The 18,998-nt window shown below is 41.5% G+C and overlaps 1 protein-coding gene across 1 annotated transcript in view; it reads left to right on the forward strand.

Moving 5' to 3' along the window:
• prmt3 (protein arginine methyltransferase 3) overlaps positions 1-18,998 on the forward strand; it is a 58,221-nt gene that overhangs the window by 27,430 nt on the left and 11,793 nt on the right. The window contains exons 12-13 of the mRNA XM_020651942.3: positions 7,457-7,644; positions 9,770-9,856. Of these exons, the coding sequence (XP_020507598.2) occupies positions 7,457-7,644; positions 9,770-9,856 (275 nt within the window). The remainder of the gene's footprint in view (positions 1-7,456; positions 7,645-9,769; positions 9,857-18,998) is intronic.

Genomic DNA, 18,998 nt, shown 5'->3' on the forward strand with positions numbered 1-18,998 from the left:
TTGTTGTTGTTGTTGTTGTTGTTAAATTACTGTCAGGTCTGATTCCCCTCCCACTGAAGAGTGTGAGTGGGCCCGTGCAGTGTGAAACCGAGGTCAGATCAGCTCTGATTTTCATCCATCAGCAGGGACAGAGTGTTCATGCTGGCCCCCTGTGGTTAGTACAGGAAACACATCTGGAAATGATTGGAGTATCTGTCATGTATGACATGTACAGAAACAAGAGTGTGTGTGTGTGTGTGTGTGTGTGTGTGTGTGTGTGTGTGTGTGTGTGTGTGTGTGTGTGTGTGTGTGTGTGTGTGTGTGTGTGTGTGTGTGTGTGTGTGTGTGTGTGTGTGTGTGTGTGTGTGTGTGTGTGTGTGTGTGTGTGTGTGTGTGTGTGTGTGTGTGTGTGTGTGTGTGTGTGTGTGTGTGTGTGTGTGTGTGTGTGTGTGTGTGTGTGTGTGTGTGTGTGTGGGGGTCTCCTGGGTTGTTCCATCTCTTCCACTGACCAGATTTAATGGCTTGTGCCGAATGTGACCCAGCTAAGGAACTGTTCCACCACGCTGCCTTTAGTGGCTCTTTGGGACACCAGGGAGAGGTCACACACTCAAACAAACACACATTCACTCTCACACACACACTGATGGACAACCGGCGTGGCTGAACCTATAGAGACAGATTTGACGGTGAGGGAGATTGGACAGGCGAAGGTTTGACCTGAGTGAGGCAGAAAGTGACAGGTCAGAGGACGCCGTATGTCTCGTCATGAGCCTTTAAGCCTGACGCTCTCGACACGAGCTGAAATCACTGGATCTAACACTGGTGCATTACCAGGATGAAGTTTGAATAAAAACATCCAGAATGCAGAACAAAAGTCTGGCAGCATTGCCTTCAACCAATGGTTTCCCTACCTGATGATGCTGTGATAGATTTTTTAGTAGAAATAATAACTCATTCTAGGGAAGCTTGTTTTTATTAGTTTAGTGTCTTAGTCTATAAACCAGGTTCAGCTGATCCTACACAGTTTTCAGGTAGAAAAGGTTCATTTTTAATTTGATGGCTCTAATCCCACCGCAGTTCATAATTGATTTGGTGTTTACAAAGTATTTTTAAATGGTATCAGCAAAACACTTTTACAATTCTACAGTTCACTTAGCAGATGCTTTTATCCAAAGTGTTGTGTGTAGTTTTGTCCTGATAAAGTAAAGCCTGACAAAATGACTTTGAGACAGTTGGTTAGTTAAATGTTGGATATTGCTCAATTCCACGTGTCACATTCTGTGTTATTTTAATAAATGATAGTATCACTGAAGCTTTAAAAAGTCGCTTTCTATTTTGGGAATTTCAAAAGCATTGCCAACGTATTTGTGCAATGTAGACAGGGTGTACGAGTTCTCTTGCTACTTTTGATTTTAGAAAACAAGAAAGTTCCCAATATTAGCGGCTGAGGACTTTGTGTTATAAAAACAGAGATCAATATAATTTAATCTTGACTAGTATTATATCGCAGTATAAAATTCTGTAATCATGACAACCCTAGATTGTCAGGTTTCATGTTTTTGGTTATTCACTCGGCAATTATAAGAATATTGAGACAGACGAGCTATTTTATTGAAAATCACACATTTTGTTTAGTAAAATTTCTGATATTGCAAAAAATACTTCTAGTTTATTTCTCTGCCTTATTCAGTCTGTGTCGTGCAAGGCACTGCAAATAGATTTGTTCACTGTGTCAGCACTTTGAGGGGAGGCCCCTCGGTGCTGTTTGTGTTCAGAGGTAAACATCCCCAAGGCGGTTTTTGTGTGAAAATCTGCAGAGCAAATACTTCAGCATGTCAGCACAACCAGACCGTGCATTGATGCAATAACAGGAACCAAAGGATGTCCCTTCACTCTTTAATTTATTGACTCTTGATCCAAATACATTCAATAATTCATCAGCTTCTATTCTAAAGTTTATTCTGAGATTTAGAGAGTGTGTGCACATGGCTGTGTTGAGTTCTTAGCCAGCCCTGCAGCGCTGCAGCCGTATGTGTGTTTAAGCTACATTAGTACAGAGTTACAGCAGCTCCCTCATTCTCCTCACTACATTAACCTCCCCTTCATCCTTAAATGTGTCCCCGCTTGCCTGGCGCTGTGCAGTGTCCAGGGAGAAGGGATCTTTTTTCTTCCATGCCCCCCCTCCCACATTGACTTTCCCTTTTTCACAGACGACCAATGGGGGAGATGGAGAGAGCAGGAGGGGGTTGGTGGGTGTGGGTGTGGGGGGCTTGACAAACGGGCTGGGAGCAGCGAGTCGAGAAGGACGCAGATGTCAAAGCCATGAATCTGGGGACGCCCATGTACCCCCCCCCTTCTCTTCTTCCTCTTCATCTTTCTCCCTCTCCATCCACATCACAGCACCCCCTGCTTCCTTCACCTATCCATCTCTCCGTCTCCATTTCTTTTTCAGTTTGTCTCTCAGACGGGCCTGTCCCGATTCTGCTCAATCAGCAGCCTCCTCCCCCTCCCCACTTCCTCTTACCTGGCCGGCATAAATTACTCACTCAGTTCAGTAATCAGAGTAAAATGGATTGACAAATCTGCAGTTTGAGTATGTGTGTAAATGTGTGCGTGCGCAGTCATTAGGTATGGTGAGTTGGGGCGCAGTGACGGCAAACTCGGTTGCCCGTCACTGCGCTGTCACCATCCATACACACATTTTATGGTCCTGTGTGTCGAAGGTTATGTGAGACTGAGCACGAACGCAACATGTCAGGCAAAATAAATATAACATCTGAAGGCTTCTATTTTCAAAAGTATGAAATATGGCTGTAAAAAGTTTGTATTTTGGTCATTGGTGGAGAATACAGGCTGATGGGAGGTTGTTCTCTTAGTACAATTTATGTATCCCTGCAATCCCCCCTTTCCACCCTTTTCTTCCTATTGGAACTTGTATTCTAACAAAAGTGAAAAGTAGTTTATCATTCCCATGTTTTTGCCATGAAATAGCATCAATGCATTCGTCAAGACTTCTCAAACTATTACCGTATCTGTGACCGATGTAGTTCAACACTCAGGGTCCAGTGCAGAGATTCCCTCAGCGAACAGCCCGGCGCTCATTAGTGTAACTTCTCCCTCTCTGACCAGTCAAAATCACAATCATTCAAGAAGGGGCGGGACTTCTGAGATCAGCTTTGTCAGCAACAATGGAGGAGGAGAAACTAATCTTACTCATCTTTTCGAGGGGTCCAACTTCCAGGTGTAGAGCTGCTGCTAATGCAGGGACAGGTGGTTTGGATTGGTGGTATAGCGAATAGGTAGAAGTTAACGTTCTTAACCTAGCAGTGAGAAGCGCTCTAAAACTAAGTTGATTGAAAAAGTGCTGTGAATGGACGCATGGCCTTATTCTGCTAACATCAAGTAAGCTGTAACATATGAAAATACATTGTCCAACTTTGGATGCTACTACAACAAAAGGATCACGCCCACACTGATGCTGGAATTAAGAAAGGAACAAACCTGCTCCTTCAGTAGCTTGACAATGTATTGAGTCAGCTTATTAAAGTCCACCGTGTTTATTGATGCAGGGTTATGGGATCCAGACGCTCCGACAAAGCTTCTATTTAGATCACTGTTACATCTTTAATTTCCTAACTAGTTGCTTTATATCGGCTGGTTCTGCTACCAAGCTTTACTGCTGCTGCTAGCTGTTTGCTGTTTGCTATCTGCAAAGTCAAACTGATTTCTTTAGATATTTATTGCCATTGCTGCTAACAGTTTGTTGTGCTTTCTACTGTTGAGTCTAACACCTGATCTGCTGCTGCTGCTGCTAAATACTCATATGCAGTTTTGTGCTCGTACCCTTTGCCTGATTTATTTACTCTGGTTGTTTCTCCATTGGCGGAAAGCTTGCTGTATCTAGCTGTTGCTACTTTTAACTGCTAATGCTTACAACTTTCTGTCTTTGGGTTAGGGTATTCATCAACTATTGTTGTTGCTCTCATTAATGGCTGCTGTTGTGAATAATTATTTGATCTTATACTCTACAATTAATACGATACATGCAGTGCATTAATGTATTGTAGACATGTGGGAGATCGCCTTGCCTATTTCCCTGTCAAAGTTATTGTGATGCCTTTGTTAGATATGTTTGGGATTACTGTCAGCTTTGTAGATATTTCTTCCTAACTCTCATCTCATGAGCGTCTCATATGGGGACATCTTCTTGCGTAACTTATTGTGGCTGTAACATGCATGTAAAAAAAAAAACAAGTTTTATATATCCTCACGAGTGTATTGTAAGTCTGGTTTAGGCCTTGGGCCTCTGTGTGGGCTAATGTTACTTCACAGTAGGGATACTCAGGGCTGCAAGCATCTCAGCTCTGTCTTAATCACCATGCATATTAACCATACAAAGGAAGCTATTCAGATGTGAAAAGACAATGAGAAGACACATTAAGGCTCACGTTTAATGCTCATTTTGAGACATGGGTAATGTTCATTCAACAGACAGTGTTATGTAATACGAGGAAAATCAATAATCACTGCTTAAACTCCGTCTTCAGAGCTCTGAAAAATGAATGTAGGATTACACGTCTGGAGCGACTGACCGACAAGTCCCGTCTTTTTCAAATCAAATGCTTGTCTGACTAAAAAGAAGCCATTGTGATTTCATAAACAATCGTTTGTCTAAGACAATAAAGAGTCGAGTGTCAACCATGACACCTTGTGTTGAAATGTTTTGGCCTCTGGCAAAAATGATTCCAAAACACATCATTTAACAAATGTTTTTAAATCCACTCCTGCTCAAGTAATGAGTATCTTTTAAGCACAGAATCCCATCTTTTTTTTTTTTTTTTTACAACCACAACCACTGCATAGTTATCACTGCTGATGGGAAGTCAGAGAGAGGGAGCTCAATCAACATTATTAAGTGGGCTCTGTGTCCTCATTTAGCATGTTTTACCTGAGGTAATAACAGGCATAATGAACAATGAGATAATGGAAGTCTGTTTTGTTCTTGTCTGCTTGAAGAAGAAAATGAGGTGCCCATTTTTTATCTCCTCTGGTGTAATGGAATTTTGCGCTGCAGAGGAAGTTGACTCATTTAACTTTGATTGCCAGTGAAATACCTAAAGATGTTGCTTTTTAAGGTTGCTAGTATTCAAGAGATGAAAACATGGCTGCCATGATGACCTCATTGAAAAACATAAACGGGATTTTGGTATTCAAACCCTCAGGAGGCAACGAGATCATTTCTACATATTGTGTGTACTCTTGGTGTAGAGACTTACGAGCATGTTTCAGCCAAGCATGCTTGAAAAGATGATTCTCTGGAAGCTTCAAGAGAACAAATCTCTGTAAGATAAGATAATCCTTTATTTATCCCACAACGGGGAAATTTACATTGTTACAGCAGCAAAGAGCAAAGATTAAAAACAAAAAGTAAACACAGTACAATTTAAAGAAAAATTAAAAATGTACAAAAAAATAGATAGATACCACAATATAGATTTAAACAAATAGATCAGCTGAGCTACAGTTTTGACAAAAACTGTGACCAGGTTATGCCCAGGTCAGACACTTTCTTTTGTCTGTAACAATGGTCACTGTGTAAGATCAGGCAATCACCGAGCCATATGTTTGTACCTTGACTTGACCGACAGACATGACGGACTACGTGGTGGTACTTGACCGATCATCACAATCGGCTTAAAAAAGGAAGGAGGAGAGGCAGGACCGGACAACTACGGGAAAACCCTGCTGTTTCCAGAGGCCTATAAACTTTTCCCTATTCTCATAGTTCCATCGCGAGGCATCAATTTCATCGCTCTTCGTTCCAATCGCCATTGTGTTTGTTAACGCTTGTAACTTTTTCACATGCAGAGCTCTCTGTGCTCTCATTGGTCAACATCACGGACATGATGGAACACATCGTAGGAGGCAGAAAATAAATCAAACATGCCAGACTTTTTTTTGTCAGGAGGTCATGAGGCATCCCTGATGTGGCTTTTATTGAGGCTCACTATGGCAATACTTTTTTGTCCCCCAGGGGGAATCTTATTGTCAAAGCATTGCACAGTTGGTACACAGGTATACATATATGATGACATGGCACATTGAAGAAAACAGACACATAACACAAGATACAATGATCGGTTTCCGGGAGTGACGGGTCCTGAAACCTTACATCTCCCAGATCGGGCTTTAACCGTTCTTATAACGTGAAGTCTGATCTCTGCATTTCTTAAAGCCTTTACTGAAGAGTTGAGGCTTTTATATTCACGTTGATGTCAGTGAGATTGAAACAACACTTATTATTAAGTTTAACTGTCCTCATTTCATTCTTTTTTTACATGGTGTAAAAGTATGAAAGTAGGACAAAGTGGTCATCAGGCCATGTTTTTTGTACATGTGATGGATTTAGTCATTAAATCAGCCTCATGAAATTGATGCAGAGCTCCACACCCACAAGATGTTGAGGCGTTCTGTGATTACATTTCTTTTAATGGTTTTCCAGCCATTGATATTAAGCACGTTTCTGCACTGAGGAAGAAGGTTTTACGAGACACACATTTGCAACAATCCTTTTCCTTTAGTTGTGATTAATGATATTTGCTTTAGAGCCAGACAGCCTCCTGATGTTATGCACTCACTGATGACCAGACAGCCTTAGAATAGCTGAGCAGTGACACTGATTTGTTAAAATGCAGTGACCCCAAAAAATAATGGGAGTGATGCATTTGTTTGGTGCGCTTATTTCTTTTGGATGTGTAGTTCATTGTTAAGAGGTTAAAGTAACACATTTTGGTTCAGTATACATTATTCAACCATGTGACTTTAAAATAACACTTCAAAGTAATTTTTTTAAAGGTTTATTTTTGCCTTTTTTTAGACATAGGACAGTGGATAGAGTCAGAAACCAGGGAGAGAGAGGGAGAGTGGGGAATGACATTCAGGAAAGGAGCCAGAGGTCAGATTTGAACCTGGATGCTTGGAGGACCATTAGCCTCCGTGCATGGGGTGCGCACACTAGCCAATAGGATACCGGCAACCCCCTGAAGTAGTTTTAATAATAGACAATATAACCTTTTTTTATTCCCTTTCCATGCCCTGAATACCCCAACTCACACCAAGTGATTAAAGTTGGAGTGGGGACAATCACGGAAAGTGCTTCATGCTTTAGGTCTTTGCTATCTGTGAAAACGCTGTCATGGAAAACCTACTGTTCCTGGTCTTTGCTCCATAACCTCAATGCATTAGTCAGCCCAACGGCAAAAAGGAAGCTGCCAGTGCATTTCCACCAACGATACTACAATTGGCCGTTGGTGTAGGTGATGAAGGCTTTCGTTGTCGCACTTTCAACTTCTTGGCTGGACTGTCGAGCCTGTTGTTCTACTTTTGACCGTTAAAAAACATCGGTTACTGTGATGATGTCATAGGACTTCTTATGTATAATTCTTATGACTAGTCCTCGTTTCCTTTTCCTCCTCAGTCTATCCCGACCTTTGTAACATCAGTCTGGCAGCAGTCGGAGACACGGAGAAGCACCGAGGCCGCATTGCATTCTGGGATGATGTGTACGGCTTCAACATGTCGTGCATGAAGAAGGCTGTGGTACCCGAGGCAGTGGTGGAAGTGTTGAAAGCAGACACACTCATCTCTGAACCTACAGTCATACAGGTAAACAGGCTCAAAGGTGATGTACTGTGACATTTACACTAATAATAATAGAAATCTTTATTTATAGAGTTATTTATATATATATTTATTTATTTATAAGTGAACAGCAGAAGAACTCTAGCTAGTCGCTGTTCTGATCCCAGATTTCCTGCTATTGAATGTCCTATCAAACAAAGGCAAAAGTTACACCAAGACTAAACCTTTAGTGCACACACTCCTACATTCCTACTTTTTTTTTTTTTCAATAGCAGTAATCAGAGTGTAACCTCCGTTTTGTCATGCATTACACCAACTACCTGATATCAAACACATTTGTGTGGACTGGACGTATCGACAAACCAATATGTCAGTCTGATCCTAATTCAAAAGGTTCTTCAAGCTACAAATGGGAGAAATAGAGTTTGTGGGGTCCAAGCTGTTAGGCTGCAGACAGCCAATGAGAGCAGGAGTTAGCTGTGCAGAGAGAGATAGGGCCCTGAAGGTGTGTGTGTGTGTGTGTGTGCTGATGCTGTAGAGCTGGGTGATTGATCTGTCTAATCCTTGTTTAAGTTCCTCTTTAGGAAACTTCATTACTCTCAGCCCCCTGTGGATAGAGCGGTTTTTACTGGGCTGATGGGAGAACACACACAGTACACGCAGATAAAACCAACACACACACACACACACACACACACACACACACACACACACACACACACACACACACACACACACACACACACACACGCAGAGTCCAAACATCTAAGAGCACTGATACCTCTTCTGAATCTCTCCGTGTGTTGAAATTTTCTTCTGTCTCGCCTCTCAGACTGCAGTCTGTTTCTGGGCTGGTTGGTCTGTTTGCTAAGTAGGCCTTACATGTCCTCCACCCATCTGTGGATGTGATGAATGAGGGCAGAACTTGATATAATGGAATTTGAATCCTCTAATCGATAGTTTCTCCCCTCCAGTGACAAATAGACAGCCCCTCTGCCCAAATTACACGGACTCTCATCTATTGCCTCCCGTTGATACGATCCAATAACATTCCATTAAGGCTGGCTGCTATTCCGTAAAATTGAGAGCCCTTTCATGGAATTATAAATCCCTGCATCTCAGATGAGGTTTTTTTTTCTTAGTGTGAACAGATGTGAAATTTGAACTTGAGGTTTGGTCAGCTTAAATCATTTGATGATGCTTCAAACATGTTTTCTAGGAATGTAACGATTCACTCAGCTCAGGATACGATTCTCTCACTGTTTATCTTACTAAATGAGACTGAAGTGAAAAAGATTCCTTTAGTGGCTGCAAACCCACTTGTCAGTGTGATTTGGCCTTTTAATGTTTGTTTTATCCCAACAAGGGGAGGTGATTGGAGCTTCTCATTGTGGTGTGGATTAAATGCTGCATCATGTTGGTTGTGCTCTTTGTGTAGTTCTTTGTCTTCTCGCAATATTTGCTCACAGTTTTTGTCTCGTCTGTTTTCTTCTCACCTCTTTCATTTCTTAGGGGAGCTAAAATGCTTCCACACCTCCAAGACCACACCTTCATTTTTAGGAGAACCGATGTGAATCTTGACACCTTTGAATCAATTTATCACGATTTTCTGATTCATCTTTACATCCCTACCCTTTACTGTAATGTGTCAGAGTAAGTGTTTTAATAGTTAAGATAGTCTGTTTGCTACTATGTCGTTAGCTGTTGTGCATAAAGAGCCAAAATCAAGCTGTAAGAGCCCAGAATTTAATATGTTGGGGTATTCGATTCAATTACAAACAGGAAAAGGTCAGAACTAGCACTAGAGCTCTTTGTAATATAGCAATAAGTAAGGTCTTTTACCTGCTTTCTGTAACATAACAATGAGTAAGATATTTTTACCTGCTCGTTTGTAATGTTAACAGACAAAGAGTAAGGTATTTTACCTGCTTTTTGTAAAGTGTCTCGAGATAACACTTGTTATGAGTTGACGCTATACAAATAAAAATTGATTGATTGATTGATAGACAGCACAACTGCCACAAAAACAGTGACCTGAGGATCCATCTGTATGTTTTGTCTTTTTTTTTCATTTTCTTGAGCACAGTTCTTATTGTCATCACTGTTTATCTTTTTTTCTAAATGTGTGTGTGTTTGTTACTTTCCACAGACGATTGACTGTAACAAAGTGTGTCTGTCTGAACTGGAGTTCACATCAGATTTCTGCTTGAAGATAACAAACACCACAGACTGTACGGTGAGTACACACATGAACACTATTCCCTTCTAACAGGAAGACATCCAGAATGCAAGAACTACAAAATAAAACAGGAAACACTAAAGACACAGTGAAAACTCAAGGTTGTAACAATTACAATACACACAGGATGTAGAGATACACGAGGGTAATACCTTACAAAATAAAACAGGAAACACTAAAGACAAGACTCGGGAAATGCGCACACAGGGAAAAGAGAAACAAATGAGAACATAAAATAAGAAGCACTAGAAACTTAAAGCAGGAATATGAACAGATAAAACACAAACAACAAAATAAAACAGGAAATTAATTATAAACAAAATATTCTACAATACAGGAATAAACCATGTTACCTGGTGGCACTCCGGCTTAAATGTGTGAATATAGTGTTTGTTGCTGAAACCTGAAATGCATAGAATTATTCTGAAGGAAATCTGCTTAAAATGATGACATAGTAGGGAAATTGTTGTTAAAAAAGCCAAGAGGAGGTATTATTCAGTGAATCTCTGAGATTAAAATGTATTTATTTATTTATTTTTTACAGGAAAATAAACAGAGAGATTACAAAGTCAAAAGTTCTTGAGGAAAACAGTAAGAAGTTATTTTGGATAAAACCTCAGATTATTTATCAATGAGATTTTACACTTTTAGAAGAGCCGGTAACTTAGCAACAAGGATAATATTCTACAATTCTACAATTCACTTAGCAGACGCTTTTATCCAAAGCGACGTACATCAGAGAATATGAAATAATACTTAACTCAAACTGTACCTCCTCTTCAATAATTATTGTTAGTCCAATAGTCCTCCTGATAGTCGTATCATTCTTGTAAAAGTCTCGTTAATGAAGGACTTTGTAACTCCTGAGAATACTGTTGAATGTTATTGTAAATGTACAGCTTTAATCTTTTTTAATTGGAAGATTATCTATCACCCCATCACCATCATTCTTTAATCACCCCTAAGAGCCATTGTACTTGGTAACCAGAGGCGACACACACAAAATAACCTGAAGGAAAAAGTTTGCACATCCACCGTCTCCACCCGTCATTTATCACAGACATGATGCGGAAAAGGAACGAGGCAGTACAAACATCCGTCACTTCACGTTGATGGATGAGGTTTCTATATTTAAGAGGATGTCCGTCAGTCGGATATTTAATAGAGTTTCCAAACGAATCAGAGCAGAGAGGCTAATGTGACTCTGTATGACATGTCACACAACATGGTGAATGTTCACAGCCTGCTTGACCCGTCACTGTGTCACAAATATCCAAACACTCACACAACAACAAGACACCTCAAGACCCTGTACTAAGACTGGATTATCTCTGTGGGTTAAAGGTTATTCCTTATGTTTCATTCTTTACAACTTGGGCACCCTTTCTCAGAGTCAGTGGGAAGTAAATTGAACAACTTTGTAAAGAGCTGTTACAGTCACTCAGCTGATTGTTTGAGACCTCAAGGCTCAAGTCTTTGAACTGTTTGGGAGCAAAACCCACAAGAGGCGTTGAAGAATAGCTCTGTCCTAGATGTATCTCCTTCCTTTCTGTGAGCCCTTAAGCAAGTCCCATGAAGCTCCTTTTACACTTCAGAACTGTTGAAGCAGATTGACTGTCTCTGAATTATCCAGAGAAACCACAGGTTTGTTTTTGGAAGGAGTGGTCGCTGTTGACTTTTCAATAAAAGGTTTTTAGCAGTTGTATACTGGACTAACTGCAGGTTAAGGTATGCCTGTTTTTTAATACCTCATTTCACCATGTGACTTTAGTTGGAATACATTTCTATGCAGATAGTAGTGTAGTAAAAGCCCTGTAGCAGGAAATGAAATCCAGCAAAGTAAAAAGATAAATGTAGAATTGTAGAACATGGTTGTGTTTGCCACCATAACATGTAAAATTTAAAGATGCGGAGTATTTCCATTTTCTGTAAAACTAGACAAATGTGTATTTATTTATGTAGCAGAGTCAGTTAGTGCGCAAACTTTCCATCAGTGACTGTTTTAAAGTTGAGCAGCCTGTCCTAACAGCATGCGACATGAGAAAGCACGACGCTGCGCAACGTGTTTCCCCTACTACTCCTGTAGGTTCTTTATACCTTGCATACAAGAGCACTAGATGTCATATGCAAGGGGAAACTCAAATTCACAGAGCAGAGAAGGAAATATTGAACGGATGCAGCGTGTACAGCCAGCGTATAACACTCACGTTCTGTTAGGACACTGTGTAATGCTGATCCCCATTTAAATGCTCACATTTAGTGTTGCAATGCTGGATTCCAAAACTAAAATTGGGCAAAGTCTCAGATGACGAGGTTAACGTTATGTTGGAATAATCCCAGTCACGCGATAGTCCCCGAATTTTAAACCGATAATTTCACTAGACGGTTCCAAGCCTCTACGTAAGCGTTGAAACCTCCCCTGGTAGCCCTGCAGCGTTCAGCCCCCCACAAAGGCTTCCAGAGAGCTGGACAATCAGAAGACAGTGAGGGCGGGGCACCTTAAATCTTCAATTACTTAAAAATTGAAAAGTGCAATTTAACAGAATATCAGGATACAATATTCAGCCTTTAACAGAATTTTAACCCCTGTTATATTTATGTATCTCTGTTCAACATCACAATCACTCTCAATGACTCACTGTCATCAGAAATGAATGTTTTATCCCATTTTTTAAATTGTTTAAATAATTATTCCTAGATAAGACATCGCTTGACTCTTCTAAAAAAAAAAAAAAAAAAACTAAAAAAAAAACCTGACAGAGCCTTTGAGCTGTGCTGTAGGTCAGCATGACCAATGACTGCAACACAAAGTGTGTCCTCAGTGAGGGTCAGCCACAGGCACCAAAGCATGGACAGTGGTTTACGATTCTATTTGGTGAGCTGCCGGCAGCCACCTTCATAACCCCCACACCCCATCTTCCCCTGGACTTCCACCTTCCTCTCTGGGATTCTCCTGAACGGCCTGAATGCTGCAGCCCTCTGACACCCTGCACTGTGAGAAGTGGTCTGTCTGTCTGTAGAAAAAGCTCATTGTGTTTGGAGCAGTTTTGTGTCGTGCTGCAGTGTTGCTGCACTGTCTGGTGTATTGGTTTAATGGTTAATCAATATGTGGTTATTATCTGGCCTGCGCTCCCTGGGTGAGGCCGGAGAATTTAATGGGAATTTGTAAACATCCTCTCATTTTTCCTGTCTTTTTCTGCTCTGTAATTGAAAACATCCCGTTTCTATCTCTGGGTGTAAGTCCAGTCATGTTAGGGGTACACTGCCTCAAAACAAATGATTGGATCATATAGTATGGAGGTGTACTTTTCCATTTTCATTATATTTTTTTTATAGGTGTTTAGAGAGACGATTACTTTTTTTTTCCTGCTTTCATGTGCTATTTCACGCTTCTGATCATCCTCACTTGCAGTGCTCATATGCACAAGCATACATAAAAATATATGATTTAGCGTTCAGCCAAGCAATAACACTTGTTTTATCTGTGTTTTTATGGCTTTTGCAATGCAGGCGATCTGCATAGGAGGTATCACTTGAACTCGGAGTCTCTTGCTTCCTGCCTGCATGCTTGTCCCACGATTTACAGATGGATTATTGACCTGCAGGAGCAAGGTGTTGTTACCATGAAGATACTGATCTGCAGTCAGTATCTGCTGCGGCTGCTCGGTAGTAGTTAAGGTTAGGATGTGTGAAGGGTAAACCGCTCCTGGACCAGCGCTCGGGGATCGGTGAGGGAGAGCTGCTGCGCCTCTCGCCCTGTGATGGAGCGCCTGCTTTTGTTCCCCCGTCGACAGTCCATTCATCAGCTCAGCCTGCCTAACCTTGCATTAAATGAACAGCACAACCCCTGCGTCTGCGCTGTTCACACACAAGACAAATCCTCTCACTCTTTCCTTTTCCTTTTTTTTTTTTTTTTACACTCCTTCCCTTGCCTTCCTTTAAAATCTCACATCCTCTGCGCCTTGAATACAACATGTCTGCCTTAAGCCGTGAAGGCACATACAGATATAAATGTGTGCAGAAACTTTCCATTACACTTGCACCTGAGCTCCCACAGCTCCGTGATCCATTTACCTGAACTGTAGAGCAGGTAGCTGGAGTGCCTCATCCCCTCCTCATGATGTATGCTGATGGTGTGGCAGAAAAGGAAAAAGTTTCTGTCTGTAATTAATTTTACACTGCCGTCTCACTGCTGCTGATGTAGCTACTGTAGCGCTACAGAGAAAAAAACGTCTCTGCAATCCATCTCTGGCCTGCTTTCCATCATATTTAAATTATGAGTTTGGGGGGGTTGGCCTTCTGGACTGACAGGGAAGGCACTCGTCAACTTCAAGGACGATTTTCAGCACATTAAGAAAGGAAATTGGTAATGAAAAAACCCTCTCTAACTCTTAACACTGTCTTCAGTATATGACAGTCAGAGATGGGGTGTCAGCTGTCAGTCAACAAGAATGAGGTCGGCTGGCTCTTTCTAGTCGGCTGTCAACAAATACTCAACATGCTGTATTCTTTATTTACACGTCAAAATCAAATGTCACATCGACAGTGACTAAAAAAGTTCCCTCTGGCTCCATTGTGGGAATTTGGAAACCAGTGACTATAGCAGTAAAGCATGGTCCAACAAAAGTTTAATGCCTCACACTCAGACTAGAATTCTTTCCCAAACAAAAGTAAAAAAAAAAAAATCATGAGTAGGAGAGATGTAGATTACAGCTTCAGGGGCCTCTCTTCTTCTGTTAATAGTGAAAGGCGGTCAGTACGTTTACATACAGTTAGTAAAAGTTGATTTATTGTGTAAGTCTTTCTAAAACTGGACTTTTGAAATCGTCACAACATGTTGACATGTAAGTCCGACTGAAATCCTACTGAGTCAAATTTCCAGAAGTCAAAATAGCACACCTAAAGTGTTTTCAGACCAAACAGTTCTGGGAACGTTTTGTAGAGAAACTCTTCCCAGATAACTGCACACTATGGGATCTTTTTCTCTGTCTGCATTCACACCACCATGGTACCAGCTTTAAAAGGTTCCTCTAAACAGGGTTCAAGGAACAAAAATAGTTCATAGTCCCTGCGGTCCTAAATGCTTCTAGATAATGCCGGGCTTTGACCTGGACCTTGAACTGCATGAATAAGTACAAGAAAACATATTGAAGTAGTAAAAAATGTGTTTTCCACCTGTTTGCTTGTTTGTCGATGGTTTGCTATGTGACATAATAGGTCAACCTGCTAAAGGTCAAATAGTAACTAGCTGAAAGGGGGCATATCGCCACCTACTGTAGCCGTGTTGAACATGCTTTTGTCGATAAGATTACACAAAAGTTTGAATGAGATGCTTGGTTTTGAATGTGTCCTGGAAAAGCTGTACAAAACGTTTTCCTCCTTTTCCCCGATGCCAAAGTCTGGATTTCCCAAAATCAAATCAGTTGAGTTGAGAGCTTTAAAGTCCCAGAGTAAAAAATCCCAACCATCTCAAGTCATTTCTGTAAAGCTTTTTTTCACTGTTCCTGTACAGTTGTTAGTCATTTTTGTCTGAGAGGCATCATGAATCACAGACCAGAGGTGTGCTATAGCTAACACTGATTCCTGCTCCTGGGTGGAGTGGCAGCAGTCGGGTGGAGAGGCTGAGAGCAGAGATGGAGGAGCAGGAGGAGCAGGAGGAGGGGGGGGGGGGAATTCACACCAACCCGCCCGTGAGGTGGTCGTGCTTGAAGCCTCCACGCCTCGATAAACCCCATCAAAAGCGCATTAGCCCTCTCCTCTCCCGCCCCCTCCTTCCCTCCCCCTCAGTGCCTCTCCCTCCCTTTAACCCCCCCCCCCCCCCTTCCCCTTCCCCTTCCTCCGCGCCCACGTCCCCCCACCGCTGTATAATAGTATCTGGCCGGGCCACGCGGCTCGCTGACACACAGCCGGGCGAAAGGGGAGCGATGATGAATTGCTCCCTGTTGGTGTTATCCATGATGATAATTATTAATTTTCCCCCTGCTCCTCTCGGAGAATGGGGGCCGGAGAGCTGCAGTGTTGCGGAGCCTCCTCCACGGGCCGTCATGGAGCCCACTGTCATCACTTATCACAGACAGAGCCGGGGCCCAAGGCTAAACGCTGATGAAAATGAAAAGCGCTCCTTCTGATTTGTCCTGTTTTTAGTGCGTGGGTGTGCATATGTGCCTCCATGTTAAAAGTTAACCCTTCCTTTTCCGTAGTGTTCTTTCTCTTGTACATTTAATACTCCCCCCCAATCCTTTCTTCTTCAGAGGCTTTGACCTGCCGAGGATTACAAAAGTCATTGGACACAACTTAAAAGCAGGAGGCGGTTGAAATAATCACATTTTAATTGATCATCATTTATGAACATAAGCATGAATATTGCAACCTTCATTATTTAGATCTATAAAAGAAAACGAGACGGGTGTAGCAGAGGAAGGGAGACCATTGGAGAGGAAGAGTTAAGGGAGGTTGCAGGCTGTGGAGAACAGATGGCGTTTGAGAAGTTTTTTGAATGAGTCCAAACGTTGGGGCATTGCGGATGTCTGAGGAGAGGGTGCTCCAGAGGGAGGGGGAAGTGACGCTGAAGGCTCTGTCCCCATAGGTGCGTAGTCTGGCGTGTGGTATGGGCAAGCAGGCCAGCGTCTGAGGACCGGCGGTTTTGGGTGAGTGGGTGTAGGAGGTCGGGGAGATACTCAGGGCCAGGGGCATGGAGGGATTCAAACGTGAGGAGGAGGTTGTTGCGTTTGATTCGGGATCTAGTTGGAAACCAGTGGAGGTGGATGATGGTTTGGGTGATGTGCTCTGTGGCAGCAGAGTTTTGAACATATTGGAGTCTGTCCAGGGTTTTTGCTGGTTACCCCAGACAGGACTCCGTTGCAGTAGTCCAGAGGCGAGGTTGTGAAGGCGTGAATGAGGGTTTCTGTCACTGAGTGGGAGAATAAAGACTAGAGTCGAAAGATATTTTTGGATTGAAGAAGGAATCAAATAGCTTCGTGTGATATGAAAGGGTGTTCTAATTGTGCAATAATGAGAACAATCGAACAAACTCTGTGTCCATTTTGAGTTTTTGTCTCTATTTTAAACTATTTTTTTAGTGTAGGTGAATGTGCGGCGATCCTGAGCTCTTGGGGAAACTATTGTAACTAACTGTTTGGGTTATAGAGCACATATATGGTTTTGATTTGTTTTGGCACTTTTTTTAAGCTAAAAAGCTCTGTTAGCCTACTTTATTCTTAATTACTTAACACCAAACAGCAAATAGTTAGTAAAGTCAGTGTAAAGTGCAGCAGCAAAGGGCCCTTTATTATTATTACACTGTTTTTAAATATTTGACATCAGGTGCCAAAAATATGCTCTAAATGCTAAGATGTCAGAAAGAAGACAAATGATTTCTAACATTTTAGATTAAGTCATGAGGTTTGATATCTTACAGTCTTTCGATTTGCAAAACGTTCTGTCCCCTAGTGGCTTGAATTGAACTGATGCTACTTTAAGGATTTGTAACTTCTGTACCACTTACAGGGTAGTTTAGAGGAGTCGTTTTTTGGTTTTTTTTTTTGTACTTTTCTACTCTTTTTTCTTTTTTTCTTATAATGCTATTCTATTTTATATATAATTTAAACTTTTTTTGTAGAAGCTGACTCAGGGAGAAACACACAAAAATTCCAATGTACCTGTACTGTCCTGTACCTGTGCAAATGGCAATAAACATCTATTCTATTCTAGTCATCACTTCGTACTGATGCAAGATGGAGTGCAAAGAGAGCAATAAAGGATACAAACACAAAAATACAACTGTACTGTTTGATCGAGCCCAACCAATATGGGATTTATGGGGCTGACACATGTATCGATATTAGGGAGGGGAAAAATATCAGATACCGATATATTAGCAGATATCTAACTTAGGTCTAATTTCGATCTTGTATTTATCACGTTGATCCCTCAAATGCAGTTATCAAACAACTGTGGAAAAGAAAGATGAACATAATGAAGACAAGATGGTCACTCAACTGGAAAGTAACTCTGCATGTATGTGCGCTATTTGGCTGGTAAATAAATCTATTAATATCGGCACATATCAGCGATAAAATTAGCCGATACTGATATGCTAATATCACTTTTTTTAGATGTTTTTATTCTTAACAAGCAAAGACGATCAAAAAAGTCCTGTCTCTGTTGGATAGAAGTTCTCAGTTCCCATCTGGAGAGAAAGTTTGAATCTATCACTGTTTTACTGGATGCTGTTAAAGCTGTCATTACGTTTTTTTTTTAAAAGGGGCCTGAGTAGTTTGACAAACTCTCTTCCCCCCCCCCCTGCTCATTTTAAATCAGCAATCATTTAACTCTCTGATCCTCTCGGTGCAGTTGATAGCAGGTGTGTGAGTCATGGAGATCTTTATTGCTTATCTTTCATATCTTCGATGCAGCAGGCAGTTACTATCCCTCTTTTTCTGTCAAATGTGATTTTAATGAGGCATCAAGGCACCGAGCTTCTCCGCTGCCTCTGTATCTGCAGAAGTTTCACTCTCTGGCCCAAATTTTAAATTGCCCGTCTTGCTGAAGTGTGAAAGTTGCACAACGCAGAAGTGACAATCAATCTCGCTTACGAGGCATTGTCATTGGCGCGGCGCGTTCAGGATGATCTCTGCCTCTCTGACTGAGGGAGGTGAATCCGCTCTGCCTGACGAGTAATTACGGCTAATTTCCTAATTACCTCAGCACCGAGCGCCTCTGTAGCATTCATTAAAAGCCATAATTGCATTGGGTTGACATGCTCTTTTATCCACTTTGGGTTATTTTCTGCGGGTTTTAGCTGTGAGCTAGCGGTGCCGCCCCTTCCTGTCTGAGTCGATAAAGGTTGATTGAGGGCTCGGTGTGGGAAGAGTGTTGAACACAGCTTCTGACAGCATCGTGTATATCAAGTCTCTGTTTCTTTGTGCGTACTGTATACAGCTGCTGAATGAACAAAAAGTTCCTCCTTGCCAAATATAGGAAAACTTACAAATACATAAATATAGTTTGGGCATTTCAACTGAGGAGACACACAAATCAACAAAAAGGCGGTGTATAAGAGGTATCATTAGATCCTCTGTCCCCTCTCCTGCTCCTTCCCTTCATTTTAACTTCCTTTCTCTTCCTTTATATGTTTCCC

The sequence above is a fragment of the Labrus bergylta genome, chromosome 3, assembly GCF_963930695.1.
Source record: "Labrus bergylta chromosome 3, fLabBer1.1, whole genome shotgun sequence".
Lineage (NCBI taxonomy): Eukaryota > Metazoa > Chordata > Actinopteri > Labriformes > Labridae > Labrus > Labrus bergylta.